General features: G+C 37.2%; 1 protein-coding gene across 4 annotated transcripts in view; it reads left to right on the top strand.

The window, feature by feature from the left end:
- The window catches only part of LOC141903568 (alpha-2-macroglobulin receptor-associated protein-like), a 31,807-nt gene extending 18,138 nt beyond the window's left edge, over positions 1 to 13,669 (top strand). For 3 of the 4 annotated variants that reach the window (XM_074791742.1, XM_074791746.1, XM_074791744.1), the window contains exons 3-8: positions 7,512 to 7,653; positions 7,743 to 7,919; positions 8,179 to 8,274; positions 10,357 to 10,601; positions 10,848 to 11,006; positions 12,014 to 13,669. In XM_074791742.1, the coding sequence (XP_074647843.1) occupies positions 7,512 to 7,653; positions 7,743 to 7,919; positions 8,179 to 8,274; positions 10,357 to 10,601; positions 10,848 to 11,006; positions 12,014 to 12,076 (882 nt within the window). In that variant the 3' untranslated portion in view covers positions 12,077 to 13,669. The remainder of the gene's footprint in view (positions 1 to 7,511; positions 7,654 to 7,742; positions 7,920 to 8,178; positions 8,275 to 10,356; positions 10,602 to 10,847; positions 11,007 to 12,013) is intronic. The other variant, XM_074791745.1, reaches the window with a different exon arrangement.
- The last annotated feature ends 422 nt before the right edge of the window (positions 13,670 to 14,091 follow it).

Below are 14,091 nucleotides of genomic sequence, written 5' to 3'. Positions count from 1 at the left end.
TTTGTTCAGCATATCGTTGTCAGTTGATGGATTTAATTCGGTAATCTATTCTACATTTGATTGCAATCCAAATTAATTTATAGTTAGTAAAATATTTTTGACAATATACACTCATTGATTTGAAGGTGAGCCACAGGGCCATTGGACCTTTATTATGGACTTAAGTCCATTTTGTTATCGCTTATGAAACTTTCTTCCTTTGGTACAAAATGACTTCCAAACGAAGCTTAGTTTTTCTTCGGAAATTTTAAAACATTAAATGCAGTAATAAGAGCTCTAACCCTATTGAATTTCATTGGATTCTGTTGCTTATTTATCAATTTAGTTATTTATTTGTTGTTGGAACTACATTTCGTTTCGGAAGAACACATGCCCTTTTACGTATATTCATGCTTCACACACGTGCGCGTTAGATATACTCGCTGCTATGTGGTGTATTGATCTGTGTATGTATATGAAAAGCGTGAGTTGCTTATTGCCTAGTTAAAGTTTTCTTGGAAACTGCAAATGACTCAACTGGGAGGGTTCGTCACGGCCGGCCATGAAAAGCAGTGAATTTTATAGAAGGGCAGTAAAAGTGATTGGGAAAGAGGGGAGTGAATCTTGGAAATTGTTCAATTTATGAAAATAAATTGTCCAACAAATTTCGTACACAGTGTATGAAATAAATGAAATCGTCACACCATGAACGTGGAGAGTGCCTATTCGAGTCAGTGGGGAAAAACCACTACCATGTATATTCATGATGAATCATGATGCAGTTGTGTGTGATGGAGATCGTATCAATAGACAGATTTTGATGAAAACTTCTGGATTCAATCAAGGTGGACACCTTAGGCTTTTTCGCATTGTTAGCTATTTTCTCTTCTAGTCTCTTCATCGCCTTTCGGTTAATCTTCCTTGCTTTATTCCTTGCAGTAATATAGGTTTGGTAGTCCTGGCCATTCCTTGTCCAAAGCCATCTTCTAAAAAGCTGGTGTTTTCTTCGCACTGACTTGAGTGTATCTAGGTTTATCCAACTTCTGCCTCTCCTGCCTGATGACCTTGACATCCGTGTTGACTTGTCAACAGCTGCTTTCCAGACTTATTCAGACTTATCAACAGCACAAAATGGTCGCTCTTGCCTAGTCCTGATACTGCTAATATCATTGATAATGTCCTCTCTGTTGGAAAGAACCAGATCCACTATGTTGGCCCTTTCTCCCACTCTGTAGCGTGTTGGTGATGTGTGGTGTTGTATCATGAATACGTACTTAACCACTTTCAAAAATGAATAAGCTGGGTGGTTGGGTCCAGTCTCACACTTATTGTCTACCCAGTTCACCAGGGGATAGTTAAGGTCTCCCATAATCATGAGATGTGAGTCATCTCTTTCTGTGGCCTTCCTATGAAGGTCATTTAGCTTTTCACTATTCTCTGGAGCACTGCTTGGGCTTTTATAGATGAATCCGAGCATTTCCATTTTTCCTTTTTTCCATTCATAATCTTGAAGGTGGCATTCGACGAAGACCGACTCAGAGAAATCACCATGTTTCAAATCTTCACACGGGAGCGGTTTCAGTTTGCTCAGTACGTACAGGATTACTCCTCTCCCAAGTTTTTCAAGGTTATGGAACTGTTCGTAGCCAATGTTAGCTCGTGGTCTTCAATCTTATATCTACACTTCTTTTGCTTCATATTTATGACTCCACTAACGTTGGGGCGATCTAGGTCTATCAATGCTTGTAATTCTGCTCGTTTATTCATCATCGGATCAACATTTGTATATATACATGTGCAGTTTCTAAACACATTTACATGATGACTGGAAACATCACCCGAAGAAGTAGAACTATTTACACCATGTGTTATTTTGCTGTCTTCCTTGCTGGTTCGCCCCTTGTTGTGTACTTACCTATGTTCACAACTCTTTCTTTGCGACGAATCCAGACAGCACATTGGTCCCCTGACTCCTTGGATTGGTTCCTCTTGTTTTTCAGGGCCTTGAAAAGGTCTTCCTCTTCTTGCCTTTGAGGTGTGAGATCTTTTTGCACTGATACTATCATACACAGTCTTGAATCCTCATTATCATCTGTTTTTTTATTCTCCCTGGTTTCTTTTCTGGCATTGTGTTACGCCTTCAAGCGTCATCTCTCATTGTTTCGGTTAAGAATGTGACTCTCGCGGGCCTACACTTGTCACCAACATTTTCTTGAAATTTTCCAATTCGGCGTTGTGCGGGAGTCTGAACACCATGAGGTTGTTCTTTCTCCTGGCTGTCTCCTCCATCTCTAATAATTGCTCTTTTTGTCTAGAAGAGATAATTTCTTTGATGCAGTAGGAGATCGGTAGGATCATCGGGATCTACCGGAGTAAACTGCTGGGATATTGCTTTTACTGCTCCTACCGTCTTCTCCGGGAGTTTACATTCACTCAAGTTCACAAATGCCTGGTCAACTTAGGTTACTTTCGTGAAAGCTTCTCTACCTCTCTTTCAAGATGCTACTTTGTTGCATTCTTTTGAACAATACCAGTGCATAAGTGGTAGTTCTTTCCTGCTGTCTTTTTTAATCAGCTCGTATGTGTCTTTATCGATATTTTTTTTATATGAGCATTATTTTCATTGATTCTCGGGTTAAACGACGTATAATCGACGCGATTGAAGACATGACGAACCTCCGTCAATGACATGGTCAACTTAGTTTAAAATCGTCAAAAACTGTTTTTGGCGGGAAAATTCTTAGCTCTTGCATATAAGGTTGCCATAACCTCGATTGGGGGGCGTTGTCTCTACGAGCAAATGTGATTGGCTGTTTTTGGGATATACAGGGAATTCCGGGGCTACTCCAAAATAATAATGGGAAAGCCATAAATGGCGAGCGTTTCATTGGACTAGGTGCCGTATATGTGCGAATTTTAAATGCTCATTGCTGGTGAGAATATAACTATTTCACATATCGCCATATTGGAATTGTTTCATTTTATTGCCCGGTAATTGTGTTGATTTATTTGAATATTTTTTCATATTGAGAAAAATATTTTTTGAAAATATAAAATAGCTTCCCTGCCGCGCAACCTGTACCCTACAAAATTTTGGACGTAGACCTGTTTATCTTTGGTCTTATTTGACTACAAAATAATTCTTCAAGAAACATAAAATACAATATAAACTTCTAGAACTTTGAAGTCACGAATTATTCAAGATGAAAAACGAATTATGAAAGATTTTTCAAGCAATGCCCTTACTCCAAATGAAAGGCTGAATCCAAGAACATGTCTATCGCAATTTTGAGCCCAAACGTCTACTTTTACTTAGTAGCCACTTGAGAACAATAAGCAATTAACGATATCAGCTACTTTTCCAGCAGTATACCTTTCAAAACAGTCACTCTGAAGTAGCATTCCTTTCAATTCGGTTGGTTTTCTATAGTGGCTGTTTCGAAGAGTCTACTATTGAAAAGTGACCATTTTAAAACATCTGGTTTCGATAGTGTACACTAGCAGTAGAGGTGACTGTATAACCACCCGTCTGTCAACAGTGACTTTGTGATAGTAACTCTTACCATAACAGCTACTCTCAAAACACGTCGTTTCTAAAAGTCAACTATTGAAAAGTGACCATTTTGAGATGGCATGGTAATTTCCTGTTCAAAATAGCAGCATCTGTTTAAGATTTGCAGTGATACGTGACAGGGTCAAAGGTACTGTTAAACCCTATCTGCTTTGTATACAGAACTCTGTATGCTTTGAATACAGTTCTGTGAATAGAAAATCTAAGTTTTTGAGTTGCTGAGAATCCCCTAAATTATATCATCATGGATTAAATCCATTAATACGAAAATATAGTGCCAGTCCTAGAATTTTAAGATTTGCGATTATAAAACATTCTGGTGCGTTCATAAATCTTTGATTTTGTAGAAAAGAAAGACAAAAAATAAATTTGTCTTTTAGGCTTAATTTGTTTTTAAGGGTATATGAGAGAGGAATATACAAATAAAATCATATGTTGAGAAAATGAATTACGAAAAAAATGTATCTAAAATACTTAGAATTAACCTTGAATTTATTGTTTATTTCGATACAAATGATTTTTAAGTAATCCATGTGATGTTCACTTTGTCACGCGGTTCTCTGCTTGTTCGTTCTTGAAAATCGTTTTATCGCTTGCTAGAAGTGATACCCTAATCAAAATCTTAGTTCGTAGTTATATAGTTTGGTTGAAATGAAATTACCGAGTATTATGAAAGATCAAAGGATTAGCGTATAAGAGTTGAGTGTTGAGATGTTCACGTAATTTTGAAATCAGCAATTTCATTTGATAGAGAAAACTTCGTTTGGCTTAAGTAGTGAAAGAAATGTAATAGGCTGTAATTTCAGTTTCACATACTTTCCTACTTTGTTGAGTAAATTGTTAATATAGGTTATCAACAACTCAGCAGCAGCTATCGGTCAGCAGGTCAATTACACTGGCTAACTAGACAGTGATTGATGAACCAATGAACTAACTGCACTAACCTCCTAAAGACCACGAACCAAAAGTAATCACCTCTCTTAATAGTAATAAACTTGCACCGCAATATCTCTATGAGACTATATTTTATTTTTACGAATCGATGAACCAATGAATCGCTGAATTATAAGATAATCGTCAGTTTTCTCCAACTAACCTCTTTTTTTCTCAAATTATCGTAAACCAACGTTACCAATACTTGAATTTGGAAGCGAATGCAGGCTAGAACCAACAAGGGTACCGCTTTATGGTGCAGATATACAGGGAATCCCTCGCATAGCGACAAACTCGGTTGTATATCCCTTCTGTGCCGAAAAGTAAATAATTTTCGATCTAAACGGCTACAGGACCCGAAGAAGTCGAATAAAATACTCTAAACCGTGTTAACTGTAGATAAATGAAGAAATTCCACAATAGAATTTTGTATCATGAAATTTATTAAAGTTGAACCACAACGTTTCGGCTGTTGACTGACAGCCATCTGACTAAAAGCCCTTCTCACTAGGAATGCCTACATTCCACCTGCTGATGGCTGTTAGTCAACAGTCGAAACGTTGCGGTTTCACCATAACAAATTTTATCATATTTAAAATTCTATTACGGGATTTCTTCATTCATGACCCCAGGGACGATCACCAAAGGCTGTTACCATAATCCAAATGATATCTTGAATACCATACAAAGTTTCTTCTATTAAATTCGATCAAATATGGGCTCTCTTAGAATTTTTAAAATCCACATGGATAAAGCATATTTTGTTTTTAAAAAATCAATGATTTTGCGAAATAAGGATTCGGGGAAATTCAGACACTCCAAAATGCACATCTTAACTTAAGATGCAAAGACAACCAGGCCCCGTTGAAAATAAACCACCATTTCAATAATGAGAGGTTAGCCTGAATTCATGATTGTGCTTTTAATCTAAGAATTTAAATCAAAAATAAATGCAGGCCTATGCTTGAAAAAAGCTGCATTTGTTCAAATTGAATTCATGAAAAGAAGGAAATTTCGATTTATCTTAAAACTACATAACTATTGACAATTTGTAAACAAATTTAATTCCAATCTCGACTTTTATTGGTTAGAGTTGGGAATCGCTCATTACATTTCACATCCTCAAAGAGTATCTACAATATCTTCGGATCTTAACTGAGTCACTCTTAATGGAACTATACCCCAAACTATAGAGTGAGTAGAGTTTTCCGTATGTTTATATTGTCACATATCACTGCAAATTTGAAGCATATGTTGCTACCGTGTATTTATAACAGGGAATCTGGCAAGCGATCTCAAAATGGTCACTTTTCAATAGTTGACTTTTAGAAACAATGTGTTTTGAGAGTAGCTGCTATGGTAGGAGTTACTATCACAAAGTCACCGTTAACAGGCGGGTGGTTTTACAGTCATCTCTACTGCTAGTGTGCACTATCGAAACCAGATGTTTCAAAATGGTCACTTTTCAATAGTAGACTCTTCGAAACAGCCACTATAGAAAACCAAACGAATTGAAAGGAATACTATTACAGAGTGACTGTTTTAAAATGTATACTACTGGAAAAGTAGCTGATATCGTTAATTGCTTATTGTTCTCAAGTGGCTACTAAGTAAAAGTAGATGTTTGGGCTCAAAAGTGCGATAGACATGTTCTTGGATTCAGCCTTTCAAATAACCTCTAGCTTTCAAGGTAATCCACACTTTGCCCATGGGCAATTTATATTGTCACTGCAATTGTACATATACCACAACAATCATCTTTTTAATCATCTCCTGTTGCAATGCTTTTCTTAGCCCCCTTGTTTGTTGGGCCATGTTGTTGGTCAATCTTAGACTTAGCGAGGCTTTCTGGGTTGAACTGTTACTTTTCTTTTTTAATCTGCCGGTTTGTGCTGAGAGAGTCATTAGAAAAAAATGTAAACATAAGGGTCGCTCGCCGGTCTTTCCGGAGGGTATCAACACTACAGATCCGCCATTTTGTCCGCCATCTTTGTCCGCCATTTTTTTGCCTAATTTCAAGTCCAGAAAAATTCTTTCCTGACTGTCTGACATTCTCCAATAACCTAATAGCTCTGCAGATGGTCCATTTTGCTCTTACCTAGGGATCTGTCCTTCGTGGAATCTTTCTATCGTGTTTTCTACCTCTAAATGCCACTTTTTTCTGAGAGCGAGAAAGCTCGAGACTGCTTCCAACGGCGCATGCACTAATATCCAGACGCTTATTAGTATGACCCTTGCATACATGTGGCACGATAGACAAGGTGACCTGCAAGGATTTATATAAAACTTCCATAAGGAAAGGACAATTTTATTTTTTTGGTTTTCCAACATATGTTTCAAATCTTCGGGTTTTCCATGATAAATAATAAATTTCTAGTTGAAGAAAAATGTGAATAAGTGTTGATTTCTTAATTTTTCAAATTTCTTTGTTTCGTTAGTTTGTGTTGTTGTTCTGGTCCCAGTCTACAGGTGGTAACACTCTCCACAATTTTTCAAAATGGCCGCTGTTGAATCAACGGTAATTTACCCTCAATATACGTCCGATCTGCACAAGGATTAAGATCGTCGATTTTGGAGAATCACTAAACATTATTACAGTAGATATTTTTGACAAATCTCTGCTTCATATTTGCTAATCCTAGTTAGTCCGGAGCAAAAATCGTGAAGATATTGAAACCAAAAATGTCTTTAAAATCTATTTTCTAGTTGAGATGTCGTAAAATAAACCATTCCACTGGATTCCTGATAACATTCTGAGTCTGAAACAGTGATCTTTGATATATTTGTAGAATATAAGATATATTTCAAACTAGTTTCACACATAAGTTTAATACTTACTTAAACGTAGACACTTTCAATCATAAAATATTCTTTGTCCATCATGCAGTAGTCCTGAAAGTGGCACTTTGGCTGCAATCCCTACAATACGATACATTGTAGTACTAGCATGAACCCAGTCACCCCGGTCTGGACTACACATTGAAACCTGTTGAACTGGGGCTCATTTTGGTTTATTTTTCTTTTTAAGCGATTGACGAAAACTGAATTAATAGAACTTTATTCAGATTTAAAATTACAAGATGAGGTTGAATGGGAATTAAAAAAGCGAAAATCAGATGGCTCTGATGAAGCTGGAGAATTCGAATCCAAAGTCAGAAAATCAATGCTGGGTAAATTCTCTGTATGCTCCCCTTGTACCGGAAACAAGTAGACACTGTGATATACATGTAACAAAATATTTATTTTCATTAATTATCAGCAATTATGGACAGATACAAACTTTATGGAGCTGATGGAAGTAATTATAAGCCACCAAAGATAATGGATAAGAATAAAATTCCTGCACCAGTGTTTGATCCAGCAGGGGATATAGATGGTAACACAGACCCCTCACTAGCAAAATTGTGGAATAAAGCCAAAAGATCCGGATTTACTGGTAAATTGAATATTGTTTGTTTACTTTTGTTTATATTGGATTGTCCATTTAACCTTACGAAAGGTTTGGAAGTGTTACTCGCACACTGTAAGTAGCCAGCAGGACTCGAAACCATGTATGACTCAGCATTGACAGTGAATGCAACATCATCAACACTGCCCCACTGAGCCTCTATGGCTGTTTATTTACTTATTGACATACCAGTACTAAAGTAATCTTTCAATTAGGCCTAAGTGCTGTTTTGATTATTAATTTTCAGGTCCGGAACTTTTGGATTTAAAGCAAGAGTTCGTACAGCATCAAGAAAAGATAAAGGAATATAAAGAACTGTACGATAAACTTTTAAAAGTTGACGGTAAATTTTTTATCAATGTAACGGAAATGTATGCAGTGAAACTTGCCATATTCGGGACAATCGTGTGAGGCGACTTTCCAAATGATAACTAACACTAGTGAATTAAATTGGAAAATGAGATTAAAAAATAGCGACGACTTAACTAATGTGATGACTAATCTGGCATCGACTTTATAGAGTTAGTATTACAGTCAGAAATAACCTATAGACGAGAAGAGATTTCCAGGTAGAAATAACCTACCACGAAACTTATCATACACTATATACATTTAGTTTATTGACCATACTGACGACAAGACCAAGCCAAAAACTGTCTGGTGTCACTGGTGGCATAGTATTTATGCTAAACCACTCAACAGTAGCGAGCATTACTACAATAGTATTGATATCCCCCAGTGATATCAGGACAACCATTGGAAATGCACATTACACAATACAGTATCTAAACGCACACGTACTGGGTACGTAACAGTAAACTTTAATATAGAATGACTGTCAAACCCACAATAAGACAACTTAAAAAATTCCAAAATATCACAGAATGAAAAGTTTATTAAGAGCCTCAAATTTGCACTCCAAAACAACGGAATATTCATGCACATCAGCTATTTTTGGCTTTACCACAAAATGTCTATGGGTCCCCCTGGCCCTGACATCCGAGGATATACCCAAAAAGGCTATAGTACAAGCCTTTGGTTGTCCAATAATCAGCCCACATATTCTTCTTGCCTTAGGGCGTATTCTTTTATTACCTCCAAAGTCTCCATCCGAAATGTCGAGGTGACTCCAAACAAATCCGAATCACACCACCTCAACAGAAAGGAGGTTTTGGACTTTCGCAAAAAAGTAACATGATTATAAATAGAGTGCGATTTGAGGCAAACGGATTCTTTCAGGGCTCTGACCCGTCTGGTTCTGGGTCTGCCCTCTGGGGGCATATCCGGATAATGATTTTAATCTACATATGCCATCCGGGTTATCCAACCTTACCCCACGTATCTGTGCCCTAGGGCCAATGTCATCTCGAAAGAAACCGCTAAAAATAACTTCGGTTCACAGCCTTAATATCAGCCTTGCTCCATTTCCAGGACCTTAGTATATGCCCCAAGCCTATGATCCTAGCATGTGCCGGACATAATATGACAGTCCTGTGATCTTATTTGTGCCTAAGAAGGTAATCATTTGCCTGAATTGCTAGACCTGTTGGTTCCTTATAGTTTGCCATTTTTCATTGAAATTCGCGATATGGTATATTTAGAGAAGGGATCCTTATCAGGCGCCAGTTTTTAGGCCTGAAAGAGCCTTAAGGGATCGTAAGTGCACTAGTAGCAGGAGTCAGCGACTTTATTTAGACAAGCTGAGGTTTTATCGTATCCAACGGTCCAATGGTAGGATATCATATTTGAAGGATTAATAATGACGATGCATTGTAAGTGAAAAAACGCTCATTGAAAACTTGCAGCAAGAGATCTTTATTCCAAATGAACAAAAACATGGCGGATTTTTGGTTCCAATTTCCGGTTCTAGCGCCATCAAACGAGTAATTCCAGAACTTTAATTTGTCAATTTCCCGTATTGCTAAGGTTTTCATTGTAAGCCGAATCTTGCTGACTAGGTTCGACTGAAGTGTAAGTCTGCCGTGTGCCAGTGAGTCATGGGGAAAACCTATTACCATGTAAGCCTATTTCATCGAAGTTGAACATGCTTTCACTAAGATTTCATCATTATGTATTGCAAATTCACCCCTAATGAATGAATGGATGTCATTGGCAATTAAATGTGGCTGCCAGGGTGGCCATCTTGAATATCTTGTTGGCACTATACAGCCTTCAATGCTTTATGGATCTTCATGAAACTCAGTATGATGATTGGGGTAGGTGAGATGTCCATCCCAATTGAAAATAGAGAATTTGGGCCTTTAAATAAGGCCGTCAAGGCAGCCATCTTGAATTTCTCGTTTGCGCGATACAGCCTACAATTCTTGATAGGTTTGGATGAATCTTTGTGTTAGGATTGGTGCTTACTGATTATCCTTGGGAGACACGTGGCTTCGCCACATTCTAGTTATTGGTTATTTTTCAGGTATTTCGGAAAATTCAGTTGAACCGTCAAAGATTTTAGATATGTCATTTCAAGAAATAAAGGAAAAACGTAAATCATTGAAACAGATGCATCACGGAATTAAAAACAGCCTCCAGAAGTTGGAACAAATAACCCATGGTCAGCAAACTGAAAGTAAACTGGAATTTAATGAGCCAAGAGTATTTGATTTATGGATTCAAGCATTAAAGTCCAATATGACACAGATTGAGTTAATTTCATTTAAGGTACGTGATGTATTTATTCATGAGGTGAATTCAATATCATTGATCTCTTTATGTTCACCAGTGGCCATTGAATTGCCGGACAACATGGTATTTCCATTTTTATCAGATCTATACATATTTTGAAACTGCAGTCTAATGCAAAATTATAGTGTTGCTGATATGTTTAATGAATATATCGAAATTGTCCGGTTGGCAAACGTTTAAACAAGTCCAATTTCATTTTCTGGTAGAATCTTTCATTTCTAGGAAGAATTGAAACATTTCGAACATAAAATCAAGAAACATGAGTACATGAAAGAAAAAGCTAAATTAGAGAATATAAATTTACGAACTAAAAAAAATGAAATACCACCAGATTTTCCTGTGGATAGTATGAGTCGCAGAGCTGAGGAATATAAGTACAAGGTTTGCAATGTTTTTGTCTTACTCATTGTTCATATAATGCACCCATCATTGATTTGGATCAATCCTCCCAGCTCATCCAATCAATTTTACACAAAAAGGTTGGGGCGGTCCACTCCATCACAAATCTATTTTACAGTCCTTAGCAGTCCCTGTGCACTCACCTCTAATCGATGTGTTTCTGTCGTCATAGTTGTGGACTCAACCTCGACTCGCCAATGCCTATATTTTTTGAAGTCAATGAAGATAGTGATAATTTGCATTACGCCAGTATCTTGTAAGGACTGGATATAATATATCAAGCAACAGCGCTGAGTGATTGTTGATATATTTACTGTTAGTACCGCACGTATCATGCCAAAAGCGAGCCTCCGACTGATGTGAGACCTATTTAAACTGTTCCAGGAAACCAGGTACTTGCTGACAGCTGGCTACATTTCGAACAAACTGCCAATGATTTTAACGACTCCTGTTGAAGCATCTGATTTCTTAACTTACTACATGTATACGTTGTTTAAAATCAACTTTGTCGAGGATAGATGAAACGCTGATTCTGAAAGACTACGCATATGGCAAAGGACAACAATTTTTTGCTTGGCGATAAAAGTTTTAGGATGGCAGTGAAGTCTTAACACAGTAGGGTGACCTGCCCTGCAAATACACTGCCGATGGTTAGCACATTTTCGCTCGATTTCCGTGTGTTGGGGACTCGATCGCATGTACTTTTTGTGGTTCTGACATTCCATATTGAAAAGATTTTATGAATTTTTTTATCGTTTGTACCTCGATATGTTGTATCGTTTGTACCTCGAGTGGATGTTGAGTTCATTGAATAACGATCGAGTGGATGAGTTAAGGGGGCTCGTCCAATTGATTGATGGGTGCCTCACTCATTGTTGCTTGTTGTTTTTCTCAATGCACGAAGTACCTGCCTCTACTACCACAGCTCCTTCAATGATTTTCCTTCCTTCTGAACTCCCTTTTCATATGATTTTATTATGCTTTTTCAGTTGAAAAAGATTCATGCTGATTTGCAGTACAGACTGGAAAAAGTTAAACACACAGAGCTTTAAAACAGCGGTGCTACAGACGACTTCCCATTTTTTAATCCAGATCTTGATGAGTTGCGAGTTGTACCACACAAATCTGGGTCCACCTTATTTGGTCTCTGTCATTTAGATATCTATTACTTATAGTCCAACAAAAGAAGGGTTTCTGTACATGTATAACATTTACTCCGGCTTTACTCCGGCAAATTTGGATTAGGCGGGGTAAGATTTTACATCACAATTTCTCCTGAACTGATTCAATTGATTATAGACTATTTCAATTGTATAGACCATTAGGTTTTAGAAGTGTTGCTGGTACATATGTAACATTGAAAGAAATGTGGAATTAGGCTCATCAATATTGTAACACATGACCTCTCCTTCCCCCACCCAACCAGGGGTAATGTAAAAGGAATTGTCAAAATGGGATCGGATAGACTACACATAGGCCTATGCCTACCTGTTTCTCAAAATACTCAAAATTGAAAAGCAATGTCTTACATTTTAGTCCACTTATGACTCGAGAGTCGCAGTGGATTTTTGCATTCACTTTTCTCTTTGTCCATCCATAGGCGGAGTCCAGTTATTTTGGAAAGCTTTGAGGATGCTTCAGTGGTTTGATGTTTACTTAATACATGTAGGTCGATCTACCCTAGACACATCCGCAGCAGCCCAAAAACTGGCTGGGGTTAAGATTCGGATTAATCACTGAATTCTGAGTTTTTACACATTTTTTCAGTTTTTAAGGGAAATGTTTGATACGCTTTTATCAATTTTGATTGTTCGTATTTATGGGTACATGTATTTTATGTATACCCTCTAGCCCTTCATTATGAGAAAAAGATTTGGGTCCACTGGATGGCCGTCCATTATAACAATACAATTCTTTTTTTTTTTATCAGGGATGGATTCGTTCAGTTCCACGTGCAGCACGCACAACCCCCTCAAAGTTTTCTAGTGCCCTTGAAATGTATCGTTACAAAACACCATCTCACCACATTACCCCCAAACAGTGATGATGTCTGTGAATTCCTTATGGCAGTGTTGTCAAAAACATAACATCTATGCACTTCATAAATAGGCTACTTGAACATAAGCACTTCCAGTAATCTAGTCTGCTCAGAATCGTGGAAAAGGTGCTTTCTTTGCCAAAAATAGTTTTGAAAATCCTGAAAGGGCAGAAATAATTTCCAAAAATTCTTGGCATGGCTCAATTGACAAATTATAAAAAGATCAGGCTCAAATAAAAAATCTATAACGGACATGTTCATACTGCCAAAAATTCAGAAATGGCTCCCTTTTTTCCCCACATAACATTTTCAAAGCCGGGCTAAAGAAAGTTACATAAGCAGCGGCAAATAATTGGTGTATGATTTGTTCTAGAATCACTCTAGATGCTACGAAAATTATCCATTTAACAATTTTTTCGAAATTTTCTTAGGCGATTGGTATTTGTGTATCATTATATAATGCGCATGATGTTTTTGGACCCTGCTTGTATATTCCTTACCTTCGGCCTTGTTTACAGATGTGCTCTTGTGAATAAGTGATACCTCTGTGTTTTGGGCTGGATCCTAGAAATATTCATAAATAATGTACATTTTATAATAAACTAAAATCATCATAACTTATAACATCTTTTATCTGTTTATTCGAATGTCAAGATGCATTCTCCAAATTCTGATTGCACACATGTTGGTCACATCAAGAACAGCCCTGATTATTGGTTAACCTACGTATGCAGTCACTTTTGAGTGACTGGGAACACTTTTTGTGACACAAAATTTTATGCCAATAGTGGTGCTGATTTTTATGAGTCCAGACAGTTCAAGACTTGTCCGCTTTGTTTCTTACAATGAACTAATATCATAGCTATTGATTTTTCAGTGCTTTCTCTGAAAATTCAATTTTGCCTATGCCGACTTTTCTTTAAATCCATCATCTCAATCTGAGCCTAATGACACACACGATTCTAAACTTGAGACAGAACGTACCGAAGAAGGTCCCACCAAAAAAAACATTTGATTTTGATAGATGAA

The sequence above is a fragment of the Tubulanus polymorphus genome, chromosome 4, assembly GCF_964204645.1.
Source record: "Tubulanus polymorphus chromosome 4, tnTubPoly1.2, whole genome shotgun sequence".
Lineage (NCBI taxonomy): Eukaryota > Metazoa > Nemertea > Palaeonemertea > Tubulaniformes > Tubulanidae > Tubulanus > Tubulanus polymorphus.
This window is presented reverse-complemented; position numbering and strand designations above follow the sequence as displayed.